Genomic DNA, 15,079 nt, shown 5'->3' on the forward strand with positions numbered 1-15,079 from the left:
CGTTAGAGATTCCTTACTGTTGCTCACATATGTGGCATCCCTTTACACCCTCTGCTTTTCATGTTATCCTTCATGCTCAGCATATTTCTTCTCTCCTAGTCATCTCCATATTTTGCACATCTTTCAAAGCCTAGGTTATGTCCCATCTGCTCCATGATCTCTTCTCCAAATAGTTGATCCCATTTGTACTTATCTTTCAGTACTAGGCCGTTAGCATTTAAATTATTCCTGTTTCATGCATATAAGACTGTAAGCTCTGTGATAACAGAGAAGGCAGTCTTCACAGCATGTAATCTTAGGTTAAGGCACTCATGAAATATTTGACTACTAGTTGTGAAATATGTGTCATGAACATTCCTTGAATTTCATTAGCTTGTGATATTTTAGTGCTGCAGTCTGATTTCAGATTCAAATTAGTATTACTATAGTTGTCTAATGGTGAATCTTGCATCTACAGTGGTCTAAAGAGTGTCATAATAAATCACTGAATGATTTAACCATAATTTTTTTCTTTTTTATGGTTTATTTTTAAACTTCTTATTGAAATTCTAGTTAGTTAACATATATGGTAAAATTGGTTGCAGGTGTAGAATTTAGTGATTCATCACTTACATATAACACCCCGTGCTCATCTCAAGTGCCCTCCTTAATGCCCATCACCCATCTAGCCCATCCCCCACCCACCCGCCTCCATCAACCCTCAGTTTATTCTCTATAGTTAAGAGTCTCCTTGCTGGAGAGGATATGGAGAAACGGGAACCCTCTTGCACTGTTGGTGGGAATGCAAACTGGTGCAGTCGCTCTGGAAAACAGTGTGGAGGTTCCTCAAAGAATTAAAATAGATCTACCCTATGACCCAGCAATAGCACTGCTAGGAATTTACCCAAGGGCTACAGGGGTGCTGATGCATAGGGGCACTTGTACCCCAATGTTTATAGCAGCACTTTCAACAATAGCCAAATTATGGAAAGAGCCTAAATGTCCATCAACTGACGAATGGATAAAGAAAGTGTGGTTTATATACACAATGGAATACTACGTGGCAATGAGAAAGAATGAAATATGGCCCTTTGTAGCAACGTGGATGGAACTGGAGAGTGTTATGCTAAGTGAAATAAGTGATACAGAGAAAGACAGATACCATATATTTTCACTCTTATGTGGATCCTGAGAAACTTAACAGAAGACCATGGGGGAGGGGAAGGAAAAAAAAAGTTAGAGAGTGAGGGAGCCAAACCATAAGAGACTTTTAAAAACTGAGAGTAAAATGAGGGTTGATGGGAGGTGGGAGGGAGGGGAAAGTGGGCAATGGGCATTGAGGAGGGCACCTGTTGGGATGAGCACTGGGTGTTGTATGGAAACCAATTTGACAATAAATTTCATATTAAAAAAAAAGACATAGAAAAAAAAAGTCTCTTATGGTTTGCTTCTCTCTTTTTCCCCCTTCCCCTATCTTCATCTATTTTGTTTCTTAAATTCCACATACGAGTGAAATCATATGGCATTTATCTTTCTCTGACTTACTTTGCTTAGCATAATACACTCTGGCTCCATCCACATCATTGCAAATGACAAGATTTCATTCTTTCTGATGGCTGAGTAATATTCCATTGTGTATCTATACCACATCTTCTTTATCCATTCATCAGTTGATGGACATTTGGGGCTCTCCATAGTTTAGCTATTGTTGATAATGGTGCTGTATATACATCAGGGTGCATGTGCCCCTTCAAATCTCTATTTTTGCATTCTTTGGGTAAATACCTATTAGTGTAATTGCTGGATCATAGGGTCATTCTATTTTTAACTTTTTGAGGAACCTCCACACTGTTTTCCAGAGTGGCTGCACCAGTTTGCATTCCCACCAGCAGTGTAAGAGGTTTCCCCTTCATCCACATTCTTGCCAACATCTGTTGTTTCCTGTGTTGTCAATTTTAGCCATTCTGATAGGTGTGAGGTGGTATCTCATCATGGTTTTTATTTGTATTTCCCTGATGATGAGTGATGTTGAGCATCTTTTCATGTGTCTGTTAGCCATCTGTATGTCTTTGGAAGAAAGTCTGTGTCATGTCTTCTGCCCATTTCTTAACTGGTATAAAAAAGTTTTCTGTTATTCCTCTACAGATATCAAATGTTGTATTCAGAAATTGAGGAGATAGATAAAAATTTGTGTGAATTTCTTTTCTTTTTCTTTTTTTTTTTTTTTTGCTGCCCATTGTGTGAGCACAGAAAGAGAAGCTTTTTTTTAATATCAAATTTATTGTCAAATTGGTTTGCATACAACACCTAGTGCTCATCCCAAAAGGTGCCCTCCTCAATAAGAATTTCTTACATTGCTGAAGAGACATCAGTATTTAACTTGATTATTCCATAGGTTTGTGCCCCAAAAAACAAGTCCCATTTGGTTAAGCCATTATGCTAAATCTGAAGATATCTTCATTTTGTAATGATTTTTTTTACATTTTTTTAAATGTTTGTTTATTTTTGAGAGAGAGAGAGACAGAATGGGAGCAGGGAAGGGGCAGAGAGAGACACACAGAATCCAAAGCAGTCTCCAGGCTCTGAGCTGTCAGCAGAGAATAGACGCAGGGCTCAAACCCACGAACCATGAGATCATGACCTGGGCTGCAGTCAGGTACTTAACCGACTGAGCCACCCAGGTGCTGCTTGTAATGATTTTTTAAAAAGAACTTCTTACCATTCCACTAACTCTGAAGCTACCATTAATTATGGTGTGATAGTTCTCCCTCTGTATTGAATCCATGCTGTTTTAAGAGTGAATGTCTTTGAGAGAACACAGGCAGTAAATTCTTTGACATCAGCCATCGCAACTTCTTTCTAGATATGTCTCCTGAGGCAAGGGAAACAAAAGCAAAAATAAATTATTGGCACTACATCAAAATAAAAACCATCTGCACAATGAAGGAAATGATCAACAAAACTAAAAGTCAGCCTTAGAATGGGAGAAGATATTTGCAAGTGACATATCCAATAAAGGGTTAGTATCCAAAATATATAAACAATTTATAAAACTCAACACCCCAAAAGTGAATAATCCAATAGAAAGTGGGCAAAAGAGGAATGCCTGGGTGGTTCAGTCAGTTAAGTGTCTGACTTCGGCTCAGGTCATGGTCTCATGGTTTGTGAGCAATCGGGCTATACACTGACACTGTGGAGCCTGCTTGTGATTCTCTTGTGCTCATTCTCTCTCAAAATAAATCAATAAACTTAAAAAAAATGGGCACAAGATATGAATAGACATTTTTCCAAAGAAGACATACAGACAGCTGAAAGACACATGAAAAGATGCTCAGCATCACTTATCATCAAGGAAATGCAAATCAAAACTACAATAAGACATTACCTCACAACTGTCAGAATGGCTAAAATCAACACCACAAGAAACAACAGGTGTTGGCGAGGATGTGGTGAAAGGGGAATCCCCTTACACTGTTGGTGGGAATGCAAACTGGTGCTGCCACTCTGGAAAACAGTGTGGTGGTTCCTCAAAAAGTTAAAACTAAAAGTTGTAGAACTACCCTACAACCCAGCAATTGCACTAGTAGGTATTTACCTAAAGAATACAAAAATACAGATACAGAGGGATACATGCACCCCAGTGTTTATAGCAGTGATTATCTACGGTAGCCAAATTATGGAAATAGCCCAAATGTCCATCAACTGATGAATGGGTAAAGAAAATGTGGTATATATACACAATGGGATATTACTCAGGCATTAAAAAGAATGAAATCTTGCCATTTGCGAAGATGTGCCTGGAGGTAGAGAGTATTATGCTAAGTGAAATAATTCAGGCGGAGAAAGACAAATACCATATGATTTCACTCGTATGTGGAATTTAGGAAACAAAACGAATTAAAGAGGAGGGGAAAGAGAGAGAGAGAGAGAAAAACCAAGAAACAGACTCTTAACTATAGAGAACAAACTGGTAGTTATCAGAGGGGAGGTGGGCGGGGGAATAGGTTAAATAGGTGTTGGGGATTAAGGGGTGTACTTGTTGTGATGAGCACTGAGTGATGTATGGAAGTGTGGAATTGCTATATTGTACACCTGAAACTATTAAGCTATATGTTAACTAACTGAAATTTAAATACAAACTAAAAAAAATAATGTCTTTCAGGATGTCATTTAGAAATAAGATATTCATTCTGATCTCTTGGGGGGATTGTTTGCTTTTTTTATATAAATTTGTCTTATTCAAATTAGTAAAAAAAGAGAGATCCTGGGAAGATGGCGGCGTAGGAGGACGCTGGGCTCACCGCGCGTCCTGCTGATCACTTAGATTCCACCTACACCTGCCTAAATAACCCAGAAAACCACCAGAAGACTAGCAGAACGGAGTCTCCAGAGCCAAGTGCAGACGAGAGGCCCACGGAAGAGGGTAGGAAGGGCAGAGAGGCGGTGCACGCTCCACGGACTGGCGGGAAGGAGCTGGGGCAGAGGGGCGGCCCACCGGCCAAGCTTAGCCCCGGAGTCTGGCTTGCAAAAGCAGAAGGGCCGGACGAGTGTGTTCTGACAGCAAGCGGGACTTGACATCTGGAAGGTTATAAGCTAACAGCTCTGCTCGGAGAACGGGAGGGCTGGAGGACAACGAAGGAAGAGTTGTTGAGGCCCAGATGACAGAGCTCAGCTTGGTGGGGAACAAAGGCACTCACCAGCGCCATCTCTCTCACCCATCCCCCAGCCAAAATCCCAAAGGGAACCAGTTCCTGCCAGGGAACTTGCTTGCACTGCGCAAACACCCAACGCTGTGCTTCTGCGGATCCATCCCTCCGGAGGGTCTGACTCCCTCCTGGTGCCACAGGGCCCCTCCCGAAGTGGATCTCCGAAGGAAAAGCCAGCTGAGCCTGCCCCTCCCGTCCCCGTGCACCTTGCCGATCCATCCCAGCTAATACGCCAGATCCCCAGCACCACAAGCCTGGCAGTGTGCAAGTAGCCCAGACGGGCCACGCCATCCCACAGTGAATCCCGCCCCTAGGAGAGGGGAAGAGAAGGCACACACCAGTCTGACTGTGGCCCCAGCGGTGGGCTGGAGGCAGACATCAGGTCTGACTGAGGCCCCGCCCACCAACGCAAGTTATTCAAGACAGCACAGGGGAAGTGCCCCGCAGTCCCGCACCACTCCAGGGACTATCCAAAATGATGAAACGGAAGAATTCCCCTCAGAAAAACGTCCAGGAAATAACAACCGCTAACGAACTGATCAAAAATGATTTAAACAATATAACAGAAAGTGGATTTAGAATAACAGTCATAAAATTAATCGCTGGGCTTGAAAACAGTATAAAGGACAGCAGAGAATCTCTTGCTACAGAGATCAAGGGACTAAGGAACAGCCAGGAGGAGCTAAAAAATGCTATCAACGAGTTGCAAAATAAACTGGAGACAACTACGGCTCGGATTGAAGAGGCAGAGGAGAGAATAGAAGATAAAATTATGGAAAAAGAAGAAGCTGAGAAAAAGATAAAAAAATCCAGGAGTATGAGGGGAAAATTAGAGAACTAAGTGATGCACTAAAGAGAAATAATATACGCATAATTGTTATTCCAGAGGAGGAAGAGAGAGGGAAAGGTGCTGAAGGTGTACTTGAAGAAATTATAGCTGAGAACTTCCCTGAACTGGGGAAGGAAACAGGCACTGAAATCCAAGAGGCACAGAGAACTCCCTTCAAACGTAACTTGAATCGATCTTCTGTACGACATATCATAGTGAAACTGGCAAAATACAAGGATAAAGAGAAAATTCTGAAAGCAGCAAGGGATAAACGTGCCCTCACATATAAAGGGAGACCTATAAGACTCGTGACTGATCTCTCTTTTGAAACTTGGCAGGCCAGAAAGAATTGGCATGATATCTTCAGTGTGCTAGACAGAAAAAATATGCAGCCGAGAATCCTTTATCCAGCAAGTCTGTCATTTAGAATAGAAGGAGAGATAAAGGTCTTCCCAAACAAACAAAAACTGAAGGAATTCGTCACCACTAAACCAGCCCTACAAGAGATCCTAAGGGGGATCCTGTGAGACAAAGTACCAGAGACATCGCTACAAGCATGAAACCTACGGACATCACAATGACTCTAAACCCATATCTTTCTATAATAACACTGAATGTAAATGGACTAAATGCGCCAACCAAAAGACATAGGGTATCAGAATGGATAAAAAAAAACAAGACCTATCTATTTGCTGTCTACAAGAGACTCATTTTAGACCTGAGGACACCTTCAGATTGAGAGTGAGGGGATGGAGAACTATTTATCATGCCACTGGAAGCCAAAAGAAAGCTGGAGTAGCCATACTTATATCAGACAAACTAGACTTTAAATTAAAGGCTGTCACAAGCGATGAAGAAGGGCATCATATAATAATCACAGGGTCTATCCATCAGGAAGAGCTAACAATTATAAATGCCTATGTGCCGAATACAGGAGCCCCCAAATATATAAAACAATTACAAACATAAGCAACCTTATTGATAAGAATGTGGTAATTGCAGGGGACTTTAACACTCCACTTACAAATTAGTAAAAAAAAAATGCTTACTGTTTGCTGTTATTTATAAAATACAATATTTATTGTTAACCATTGAACTGGGGCAGATAACTTTTATAAGTTAAGAACAATTTTTTGAAAATAACTTTGGGTCAATAAGGTGTTTTCTGTATGGAAGAGTTGTTGAGTTATAAACACTGGACTCGTTTTTATAACATGGAAAGTGTGGAAAATTTTCTGTAAAGTTTCTGTGTAAGTGCATGGATCACTATGAAACTACAGTAATCAACAGGGTGCCGGGGTCACTCAGTGACTTGAGTGTCCGACTCTTGATTTCAGCTCAGGTCATGATCTCACGGTCTGTGAGATCGAGCCCTGTGTCTGGCTCTGCTCTGACAGCACAGAGACTGCTTGGGATTCTGTCTCTCCTCTCTCTTTGCCCCTCTTTCCAGTCATACAGGCTCACACGTGCGCTCTCTCTGTCTTAAAAAAAAAACTACAGTAATCAAGAAAATGTAGTATTAGTGAAAGGATAGACACATGGATCAATGGAACAAAATCTAGAAATAGATGCACACGTGTATGGTCATTTGATTTTTGACAAAGATGAAAAGGCAATTTAACGGAGAAAGGATCATCTTTCTAATGGTGATGAAACAAGTTGATATCCACTTTCAAAGCATGAACACAACCTCAACTCACACCTCAGTCCATATACAAAAAATAACTTAAAATGAATCATAGTCTGTTCTTGCCACTTCTGTTCAATATTGTACTGGCAGTTGTAACCAAGGCTTTTAGGCAATAAAATAAATAGAAGTCATCTGGACTGGAAAGGAAGAAGTAAAACTTTCTTCTTTGAGGATGACATGATCATGTATGTAGAAAATACTAAGGAATCCACAAGAAACTGAGATAAGTTCAGCAAAGATTATAGGATATAAGATCAGTGTACAATAATTAATTGTATTTTTCTACATTGGCAATTAACAGTCTGAAAAGTGAAATTAAAAATAATTCTTTTTACAAGTTGCATCCAAAAGAATAAAATAGGACTAAGTTTAACCAAAGAAGTATAAAACCTGTACCCTGAAATCTACAAAATAATGTTCAAAGAAATTAAAGAATACTTAAATAAATGAAAAGACATCTCATATTCTTGGCTTGGTAAGATGGCAGTAGTTCCTCAGCTGATCTACAGACTCATTGCAGTTCCAATCAGAATCCTAGCTGGCATCTTTGCAAATAAATGACAATGTTGGTGGAAGCAGCAGGTTTTGTTGAATACAGTGACATGAAACCACTGACTAAAAGAAATGAAATTCAATATTATTTTTCTCTAATTTTTTTTTCTATCTTTAGTCCCTCTGAAAAACCATTATTTACTGGGACAGAGGTGCTTCACAATAATTTTTCCTTGGAAAAAGGTGACTGAACAGGGGTGCTAAGAATTTTGAAAATAAAAGCACATTTTTAGTGAATTCTGTGTGCATTTGGGTAGATGTTTGTGTAATGTCTATTTTAGAAGTTATGAGTTGTTTAGGAACCTAATTCCCAATATGACAACATTTCAAAACATGGACATTCAGAAAAATACGTAAAATATTCTAAAATTTCTAATCCCATGTGGCTTGTATCTGAAGAGAACTTTGATAACATAATAACAATTTCTGTCTTTGTATTTCATAGCCTTCTCTCTATGAGATCTGTAACTAATTTGAATTTTGTAGCTGTAGGCCACAAGGTGGTGACACCAAATAATATAGAAATAATAAATGTCCAAGTGGGTGCTTCTGTTCCAGAATATAGTATGTTCCCTTTTGATATACTGTTCTCTTTCTTTTCAGTAATTATAATACGATTTCTTTTTGTGTTAAGAAAACAATCCTGAGAAACTTAACAGAAGACCATGGGGGAGGGGAAGAAAAAAAAGTTAGAGAGGGAGCCAAACCATAAGAGACTCTTAAAAACTGAGAATAAAATGAGGGTTGATGGGGGGTGGGAGGGAGGGGAGGGTGGGTGATGGGCATTGAGGAGGGCACCTGTTGGGATGCGCACTGGGTGTTTGTTGTATGGAAACCAATTTGACAATAAATTTCATATTAAAAAAAAAAAAGAAAGCAATCCAAATTGGCATACCACTTCAGCTCACCAAAATTTAGCTCAAATTTGTCATTTGGTGAATATATCAAAAAATTACAGAGATCATGGATCCTGCCTTGTCTCAGGCTTCAGTTATCATAATACTGGAGTAATAGACATTATCAGTAATATTTTATATTGGTAATATCATAAAATTTTTATCATTAATATCAGGGCACTGATTAAAAAATAAAAAAATCCTAATATGTAAAGTTGCTATAAACTTCACTTAAACTTTGGAGATTTTGTTTTATTTGCTTTCATTTGTTTCATTTCATGTCATTGTTATTTTTTTAAAAAATCACATTTCATACCTTAAAAAATTAACTGTATCATGTAACAAATGATGTAAATTATATATATGAAGATAAAATACAAGACTTAAAATTTTTTAGATTGAATTTTTTGACCTTAGGTTAGGCAAATAGTTCATCAATTCAACACCACATATACTAAACAAATTCATGAGGTGGACTTTATGGGAAAAAATCTTTTGCTTATTGAAAGATCTGTAAGAAGACAAGTTACAGGGTGGTAGAACATATTTGAAAATTTACAAAAGGCTTATGTCCAGAATATATAAAGATCTTTTAAAATTTGAGAGTAAGATCTATAAATAATTCCTTACATTTGTAGCCTTTTGATTTTCAACAAGAGTGCCAGGACAATCTGTTGATGTGGGAAAGAAGAGTCTTTTCCGTGGAAAGACTGGAACAAGTGGATATCCAAAATTCACAGTAATGATATTGAACCCCTACTTCACACCATTTATAACAATTGATTCAAGATAGATCCAAGACCTAAATGTCAGAACTGAAAATATAAAACTCTTAGAAGAAAATATAGGCATAAATCTTTGTGTCCCTGGATTTGGCAATGGTTTCTTAGATATGACAATAAAAGTATAAGCAACTAAAGAAAAAATGGATACAGTAGACTTTATCAAAATTAAAAACTTTTATACTTCAAAGAACATCATGAAGAAGATGAGAAGACAACACATGTAATGGGACAAATATATTTATAAATAATATATTTGACCAGGGGCTTGTATCCAGAGAATATGATTAACTTATGACTGAACAGTAAAAAGACAATCCAATTTTTATTTTATTTACTTTTAATTTTCTAGAAATGTTTATTTTTGAGAGAGAGAGAGAGACATAGCACGAGTGGTGGAGGGGCAGAAAGAGAGGGAGACACAGAATTCAAAGCTGGCTCCAGGCTCAGAGCTGTCAGCACAGAGAGTGACATGGGGCTCAAACTTATGAACCGTGAGATCATGACCTGAGCTGAAGTCGGACGCTCAACCAAATGAGCCACCCAGGAGCCCCAGACGATCCAGTTTTTACATGGGCAAATATTTCGGATTAGACATTTCTCCAAAGAAGATATACGAATTACCAAACTGCACATGAAAAAGATGTTTAACATCCTTAGTAATTAGGGAAATGCAAATCAAAACCACATAAGACACCACTTCATACCCACTAGGATGGCTAAAACAGGGGCGCCTGGGTGGCTCAGTCGGTTGAGCATCTGACTTCAGGTCAGGTTATACTGTCACAGTTCATGAGTTCAAGTCCCGCATCGGGCTCTGTGGTGATAGCTCAGAACCTGGATCCTGCTTCAGATTCCGTGTCTCCCTCTCGCTCTCTGCCCCTCCCCGGCTTGCCCTCTGCCTCTCCCTGTCTCTCAAAAATAAATAAACATTAAAAAAAATTAGGATGGCTAAAATAAGAGGTAGACAATAACAGTATTTTTGAAGATGTGGAGAAGTTGGAGCCCTTATACATTGGTGCAGCCACAGGTTGGCAGTTCATCAAAATGTTAAATACAGACTGAAATGTTCCACTTCTAGGTGTGTATACCCAAGAAAACTTGAGAACACATAAATGGATAAGTCAAATGTGGTACATCCATGCAATGGAATGCTATTTGGTTATAAAAAATAATGAACTACTGACATGTGGCACAACATGGATGAACCTTGAAAAGATACTAAGTCATAAAAGGCCACATTGTATATGATTCCATTTATGAGGCATCCAGAATAGGCAAACCCATAGAATCAAAAAGGAGGTTCCTGGTTGTCAAAGGCTGAGAGGTGGGACAAAGGAGGAGTGATTGCCAATGGGTATGGGCTTTCTTTTTGGGTGATGAAAATATTCTGAAATTTGATAGTGGTCGTGGTTGTGCTACACTGTAGAATATACTAAACACCACAGAAGTGTGCATTTTAAAAGAGTGACTTTCACAACATATGAATTATATCTCAGCATAAATATTGACTCAGTTTTTAAAATGGGCACAAGATTTGAGCAGATACTTTATCAAAAAAGAAATGTGGATAACAAGTATATGAACAAAAAAGTACTACATTGTATTATGCATTAGAGAAATCCAAATAAAGGCCAGAATAGCTAAAATCAAAAAGAATGACAATACTAAATGCTGGTGTGGATATGGAAGATCTGGAACTATGATACTTTACTGGTGAGAATGAGAAATGGTTCAGGTACTTTGTCAAACTGGCATTTTCTTATAATCTTAAAACATACAATTATTATGTCCATGCATACATTCATTTACTATGACCAGCAATTCCATTCTTAGATTATTTATCCAAAAAAGGAAGCTTATATTCATACAAAACCTGTACATAAATGTTTATAGCACCTTTATTCATTAATAGCCAAAAGCTGGAAACTTAATAGCCAAAAGCAGTGACTAGATAAACAAACTGAAGTATTCCATATAATTCCATCATACTCACAAATAAAAGGAAAGATCTGGGGTGCCCTGAGTGGCTTAGTTGATTAAGCATCTGACTCTTGATCTCAGCGTTGTCAGTTCAAGCTCCACATTGGGCTCTGTGCTGGGAATGAAGCCCATTTAAAAAAAAGGGGGGGAGGAGAGGGAAAGATCTGTTGATACTTTCAGGAAAATATAGAGTGGGTGAATCTCAGATGCTTATTGGCAAATGAAAGAAGCTGGACCCCATAAGCCCCATAGTCTGATTTCATTTATAGGACATTCTGGAAAATACCATGGAGAGGGAGAAAAGATAAGTATGTAGGAGGAATTTGGCTTACTAGTGAGCTGAAAGTAATTATTCCCTCTGCAGATCAGATTTTATTTCACAGATGAGTTTGTTTTTCCTGGTTACTAGTGAGCCATAATGACTGTTCTTTTTATTTTTTATATTAATGCCCAGCATAAAATAAAGGGAAATGTGTTGATTTTTGTTTTTAAACTTTATGATGGAGGGTGGTAGATATTGGGAAGAAGCTTATGATTTTACCTATGACTTCTGTTACTCATCCTGTGTCTCCTATTCTCTGTGGATACTCATCTCATGACTCCTCTTTCTTCCACCCTCCCAGCTTTCACAGGCTGCTGTGGCTGGAATATTCTACCCACTTACTTTCAGCTTGTTTAGAGAATTGCTTCATGCCTCCTCTAGACTACCTTATATCTTCCTGTTTTGTTTTCTGTTACTATCCTATATTCCTTCATAAGATCATAAAATTATAATTAAATTTTATACTAATTATTTGTATAACCACTTAACATCCATCCATTTCTGTATCCTCCATTCCTCTATCCTCAAAGACTAAAATCTCTGTTTATAATCAAGTCACACTTGGTGTTACCAGTATCCTTTGTTTTTTCCCATCCATATAACCATGATTCTTTTAGAATCAATTCTGCCTTTGATAACTTTCTTAAATGGTTAGTGGAGTGAGTGCAAATCACATGAGAGAAGGAAACATCTCTTGGTGATGCTTTTCTTTATTTTTCTTTTTGTAGGGAAACTAAACAGCCAAGACTCCTACAATAATTTTGCCAACAACAACCCTGGCAACCCTCGGCTCTCTCCTCTCCCCAGCTTGATGGTATTGATGCCTCTTGCACAAATCAAGCAACCAATGACATTGGGGACCATCACCAAACGAACAGGGTAAGGCCTTAGGCTTGCTACTTTTTAAAATAGCTGCTTTAGAGGATTGGATACATAAAAATAAAACACATTTTCTTTGGGTCGTTTGAGTACGTTCTTCATTTCCAGCCCATGTGAGACTTAATGGCAGCAGAATAAGTACAAAGTATAGAACATGTACAAACATACTCAAATACAACCATGTGCACATACATTCATAGCAAAGACAAAGCAGTGACAAGTTGTGAAAACTAGTACTGGCTAATAAAAACCAGACCCATCTACTCAGTCTTATACTTGCTGCCTTGCGGCTTTGTCTGAAAGTACAGTTTCAGTTTCTTGCTTTTGTGGACATAATCTGTGTTTATAATGACCACCAGATTTTACCTGGCCCAAATACTAAGGAAAGAACTTTGTTAGATGACAACCATGTTTCTGAAACTTAAAGGAAAAAAAAAACCTATATCGTGGTATAATTTACAAATAATAATCTGTCATTAGTGTTACGACAATGTGATATTATGGGTAGTTTTCAAAAGCCAGAGTCCTAAAATTTGGGCTTTACTCAAGATTGGTCATTAACATCCACAAAGACATTTGATGACTCACTTGATGTGTCTGTGCTTATTTTAGCTATTTAAAAACATTTTTAATTGCTACTGGTTAGGAATATAAAACTCACTTCTTTGAGTTCTTGAAAATAAAGTACTATTTAAGATATCATTAGATGATCACTCGCAAAATGATTCTGAAATTCCATTTGTACCAGAAAAATATGTATCTGTAGGCAGATTACCTGTTTCATCAATAAGTAATTTTGAGATTGTTATCTAATTTGAAATGAAACAACTGTCTTAAATTTTGTCTGCAGGTAGCTCAGAGAAAACCCAATCCTAGCTTCAAACAATCCTCAGGGCATTTCCAACAAAAGAAATAGATTATATTATTTGGCTACTATATCAATAGGTCTTAATATTTTTGTGCTGGATGGTAAAGTGTTTATAGAAGTCACTTTTGTGAGAAGAAATACTCATGCTCAGGGATAAGGCCTTTGAACTCCCGATTTCACCATAGCACAGAAATGGACCCTCTACCTGGTGGGGTGGTATTCGTATACAAAGTGATCTTATTGCTGAATGCAGAAATAAAATGGAGTTTGTGGCATATTTGGGGAGGGGGAAGGAAAAATATACTTAGGTCCCAAATTAGGCATGTTATGATATAGATCATTGGGCCTGTATCCCTTTTTTTTTTTTTTTAATTTATTTCAGCTTTTTAACTATGTTCAGTGATTTAAATAGAATGTTGGCTTCCCTTTCCTCTTTTAGTTTCTTTTTTTTTTTAAATAAGATAAGTAAAGGGTGCTTGGGTGGCTCAGTCAGTTAAGTGTCCGACATCGGCTCAGGTCATGATCTCGCTGTTTGTAAGTTTGAACCCCGCATCAGGCTCTGTGCGGACAGCTCAGAGCCTGGAGTCTACTTCTGATTCTGTGTCTCCCTCTCTCTCTGTCCCTCCCCTGTTTACTCTCTCTCTCTCTCAAAAATAAATAAACATAAAAATATTTAAAATTACAGTAGCTATTAATAGGAAAGAGGTTATGAAGAGGTTATTTACTGTTCATTCATTTTTTCTTTTACTTTTCTGGGATGTAGAATCAAATAAAAATTAGACTAAATCTTGAATCATAATTTTAAAGTTATTTTTTTTACTTATAGAAATCATCCATAATTGTACCTTTTTGATTCAACTGAGCATTGTACAATTCTGCAAAGTACTTATGAGTTTTTGTGTGTGTTTCCTGAATCCAAGTGAAAGAATACTCAAAATTGTTCTTCTTGAATTTAATTCTAGCTTTGTTTCTGGTGTTTATTGTTTTTAAAACTTACGAGCTATGCTATTTTTATAATGTAAAGAATTAGCTCTCTTTTTCAAATAAGCTTTTATAAGACAGTGACTGAGGTTCTATGCATGAAATCCTATTATATTAGAATTTAATTCAACATAGTTGTGAGGAGGAGTGGAAACTGAGCCTACTTTTGTATGTATTTGAAATTTTCCACAATAAAAAGTCTTTCACACTCTTTCACACTCTCTCTTGCTACTCTCTATTTCTCTGCCCTTAGATGGACAGAAACTATTAATCATCTGGTGTCTCCCTCCACTGCCATATTTTATGAACTTGGATAAATTCTGTTTCTTTTCTTTTTAAAAACTTAGTCACAATTCTTAGATTTTTAGATTGCATACGTTAGGCTCCCTTATATTATAGACAACTTAGTAATTATTTATTAATGAAATAACTTAAATGAATTTGAATTATGTGCTTTGGAATTAATATTAGTTCAAGGTACACACGTTGCATTGTTGTCTTGGTTTTTTATCTCAGTTCCCAGACCATTATATTTTTGCTGAGTTTTTAAATTCTTTTTAGCATGTCCTGTGTTGAAGTGTTTAAAGAGAATATTTGTCCCACAACGAATAC

At 37.6% G+C, this 15,079-nt stretch overlaps 1 protein-coding gene across 1 annotated transcript in view; it reads left to right on the top strand.

Annotated features, from left to right (window-relative positions):
* The window catches only part of BCAS3 (BCAS3 microtubule associated cell migration factor), a 606,762-nt gene that overhangs the window by 269,599 nt on the left and 322,084 nt on the right, over nucleotides 1-15,079 (top strand). The window contains exon 18 of the mRNA XM_053211840.1: nucleotides 12,468-12,618. Within this exon, the coding sequence (XP_053067815.1) occupies nucleotides 12,468-12,618 (151 nt within the window). The remainder of the gene's footprint in view (nucleotides 1-12,467; nucleotides 12,619-15,079) is intronic.

The sequence above is a fragment of the Acinonyx jubatus genome, chromosome E1, assembly GCF_027475565.1.
Source record: "Acinonyx jubatus isolate Ajub_Pintada_27869175 chromosome E1, VMU_Ajub_asm_v1.0, whole genome shotgun sequence".
NCBI classification, from domain to species: Eukaryota; Metazoa; Chordata; class Mammalia; order Carnivora; family Felidae; genus Acinonyx; species Acinonyx jubatus.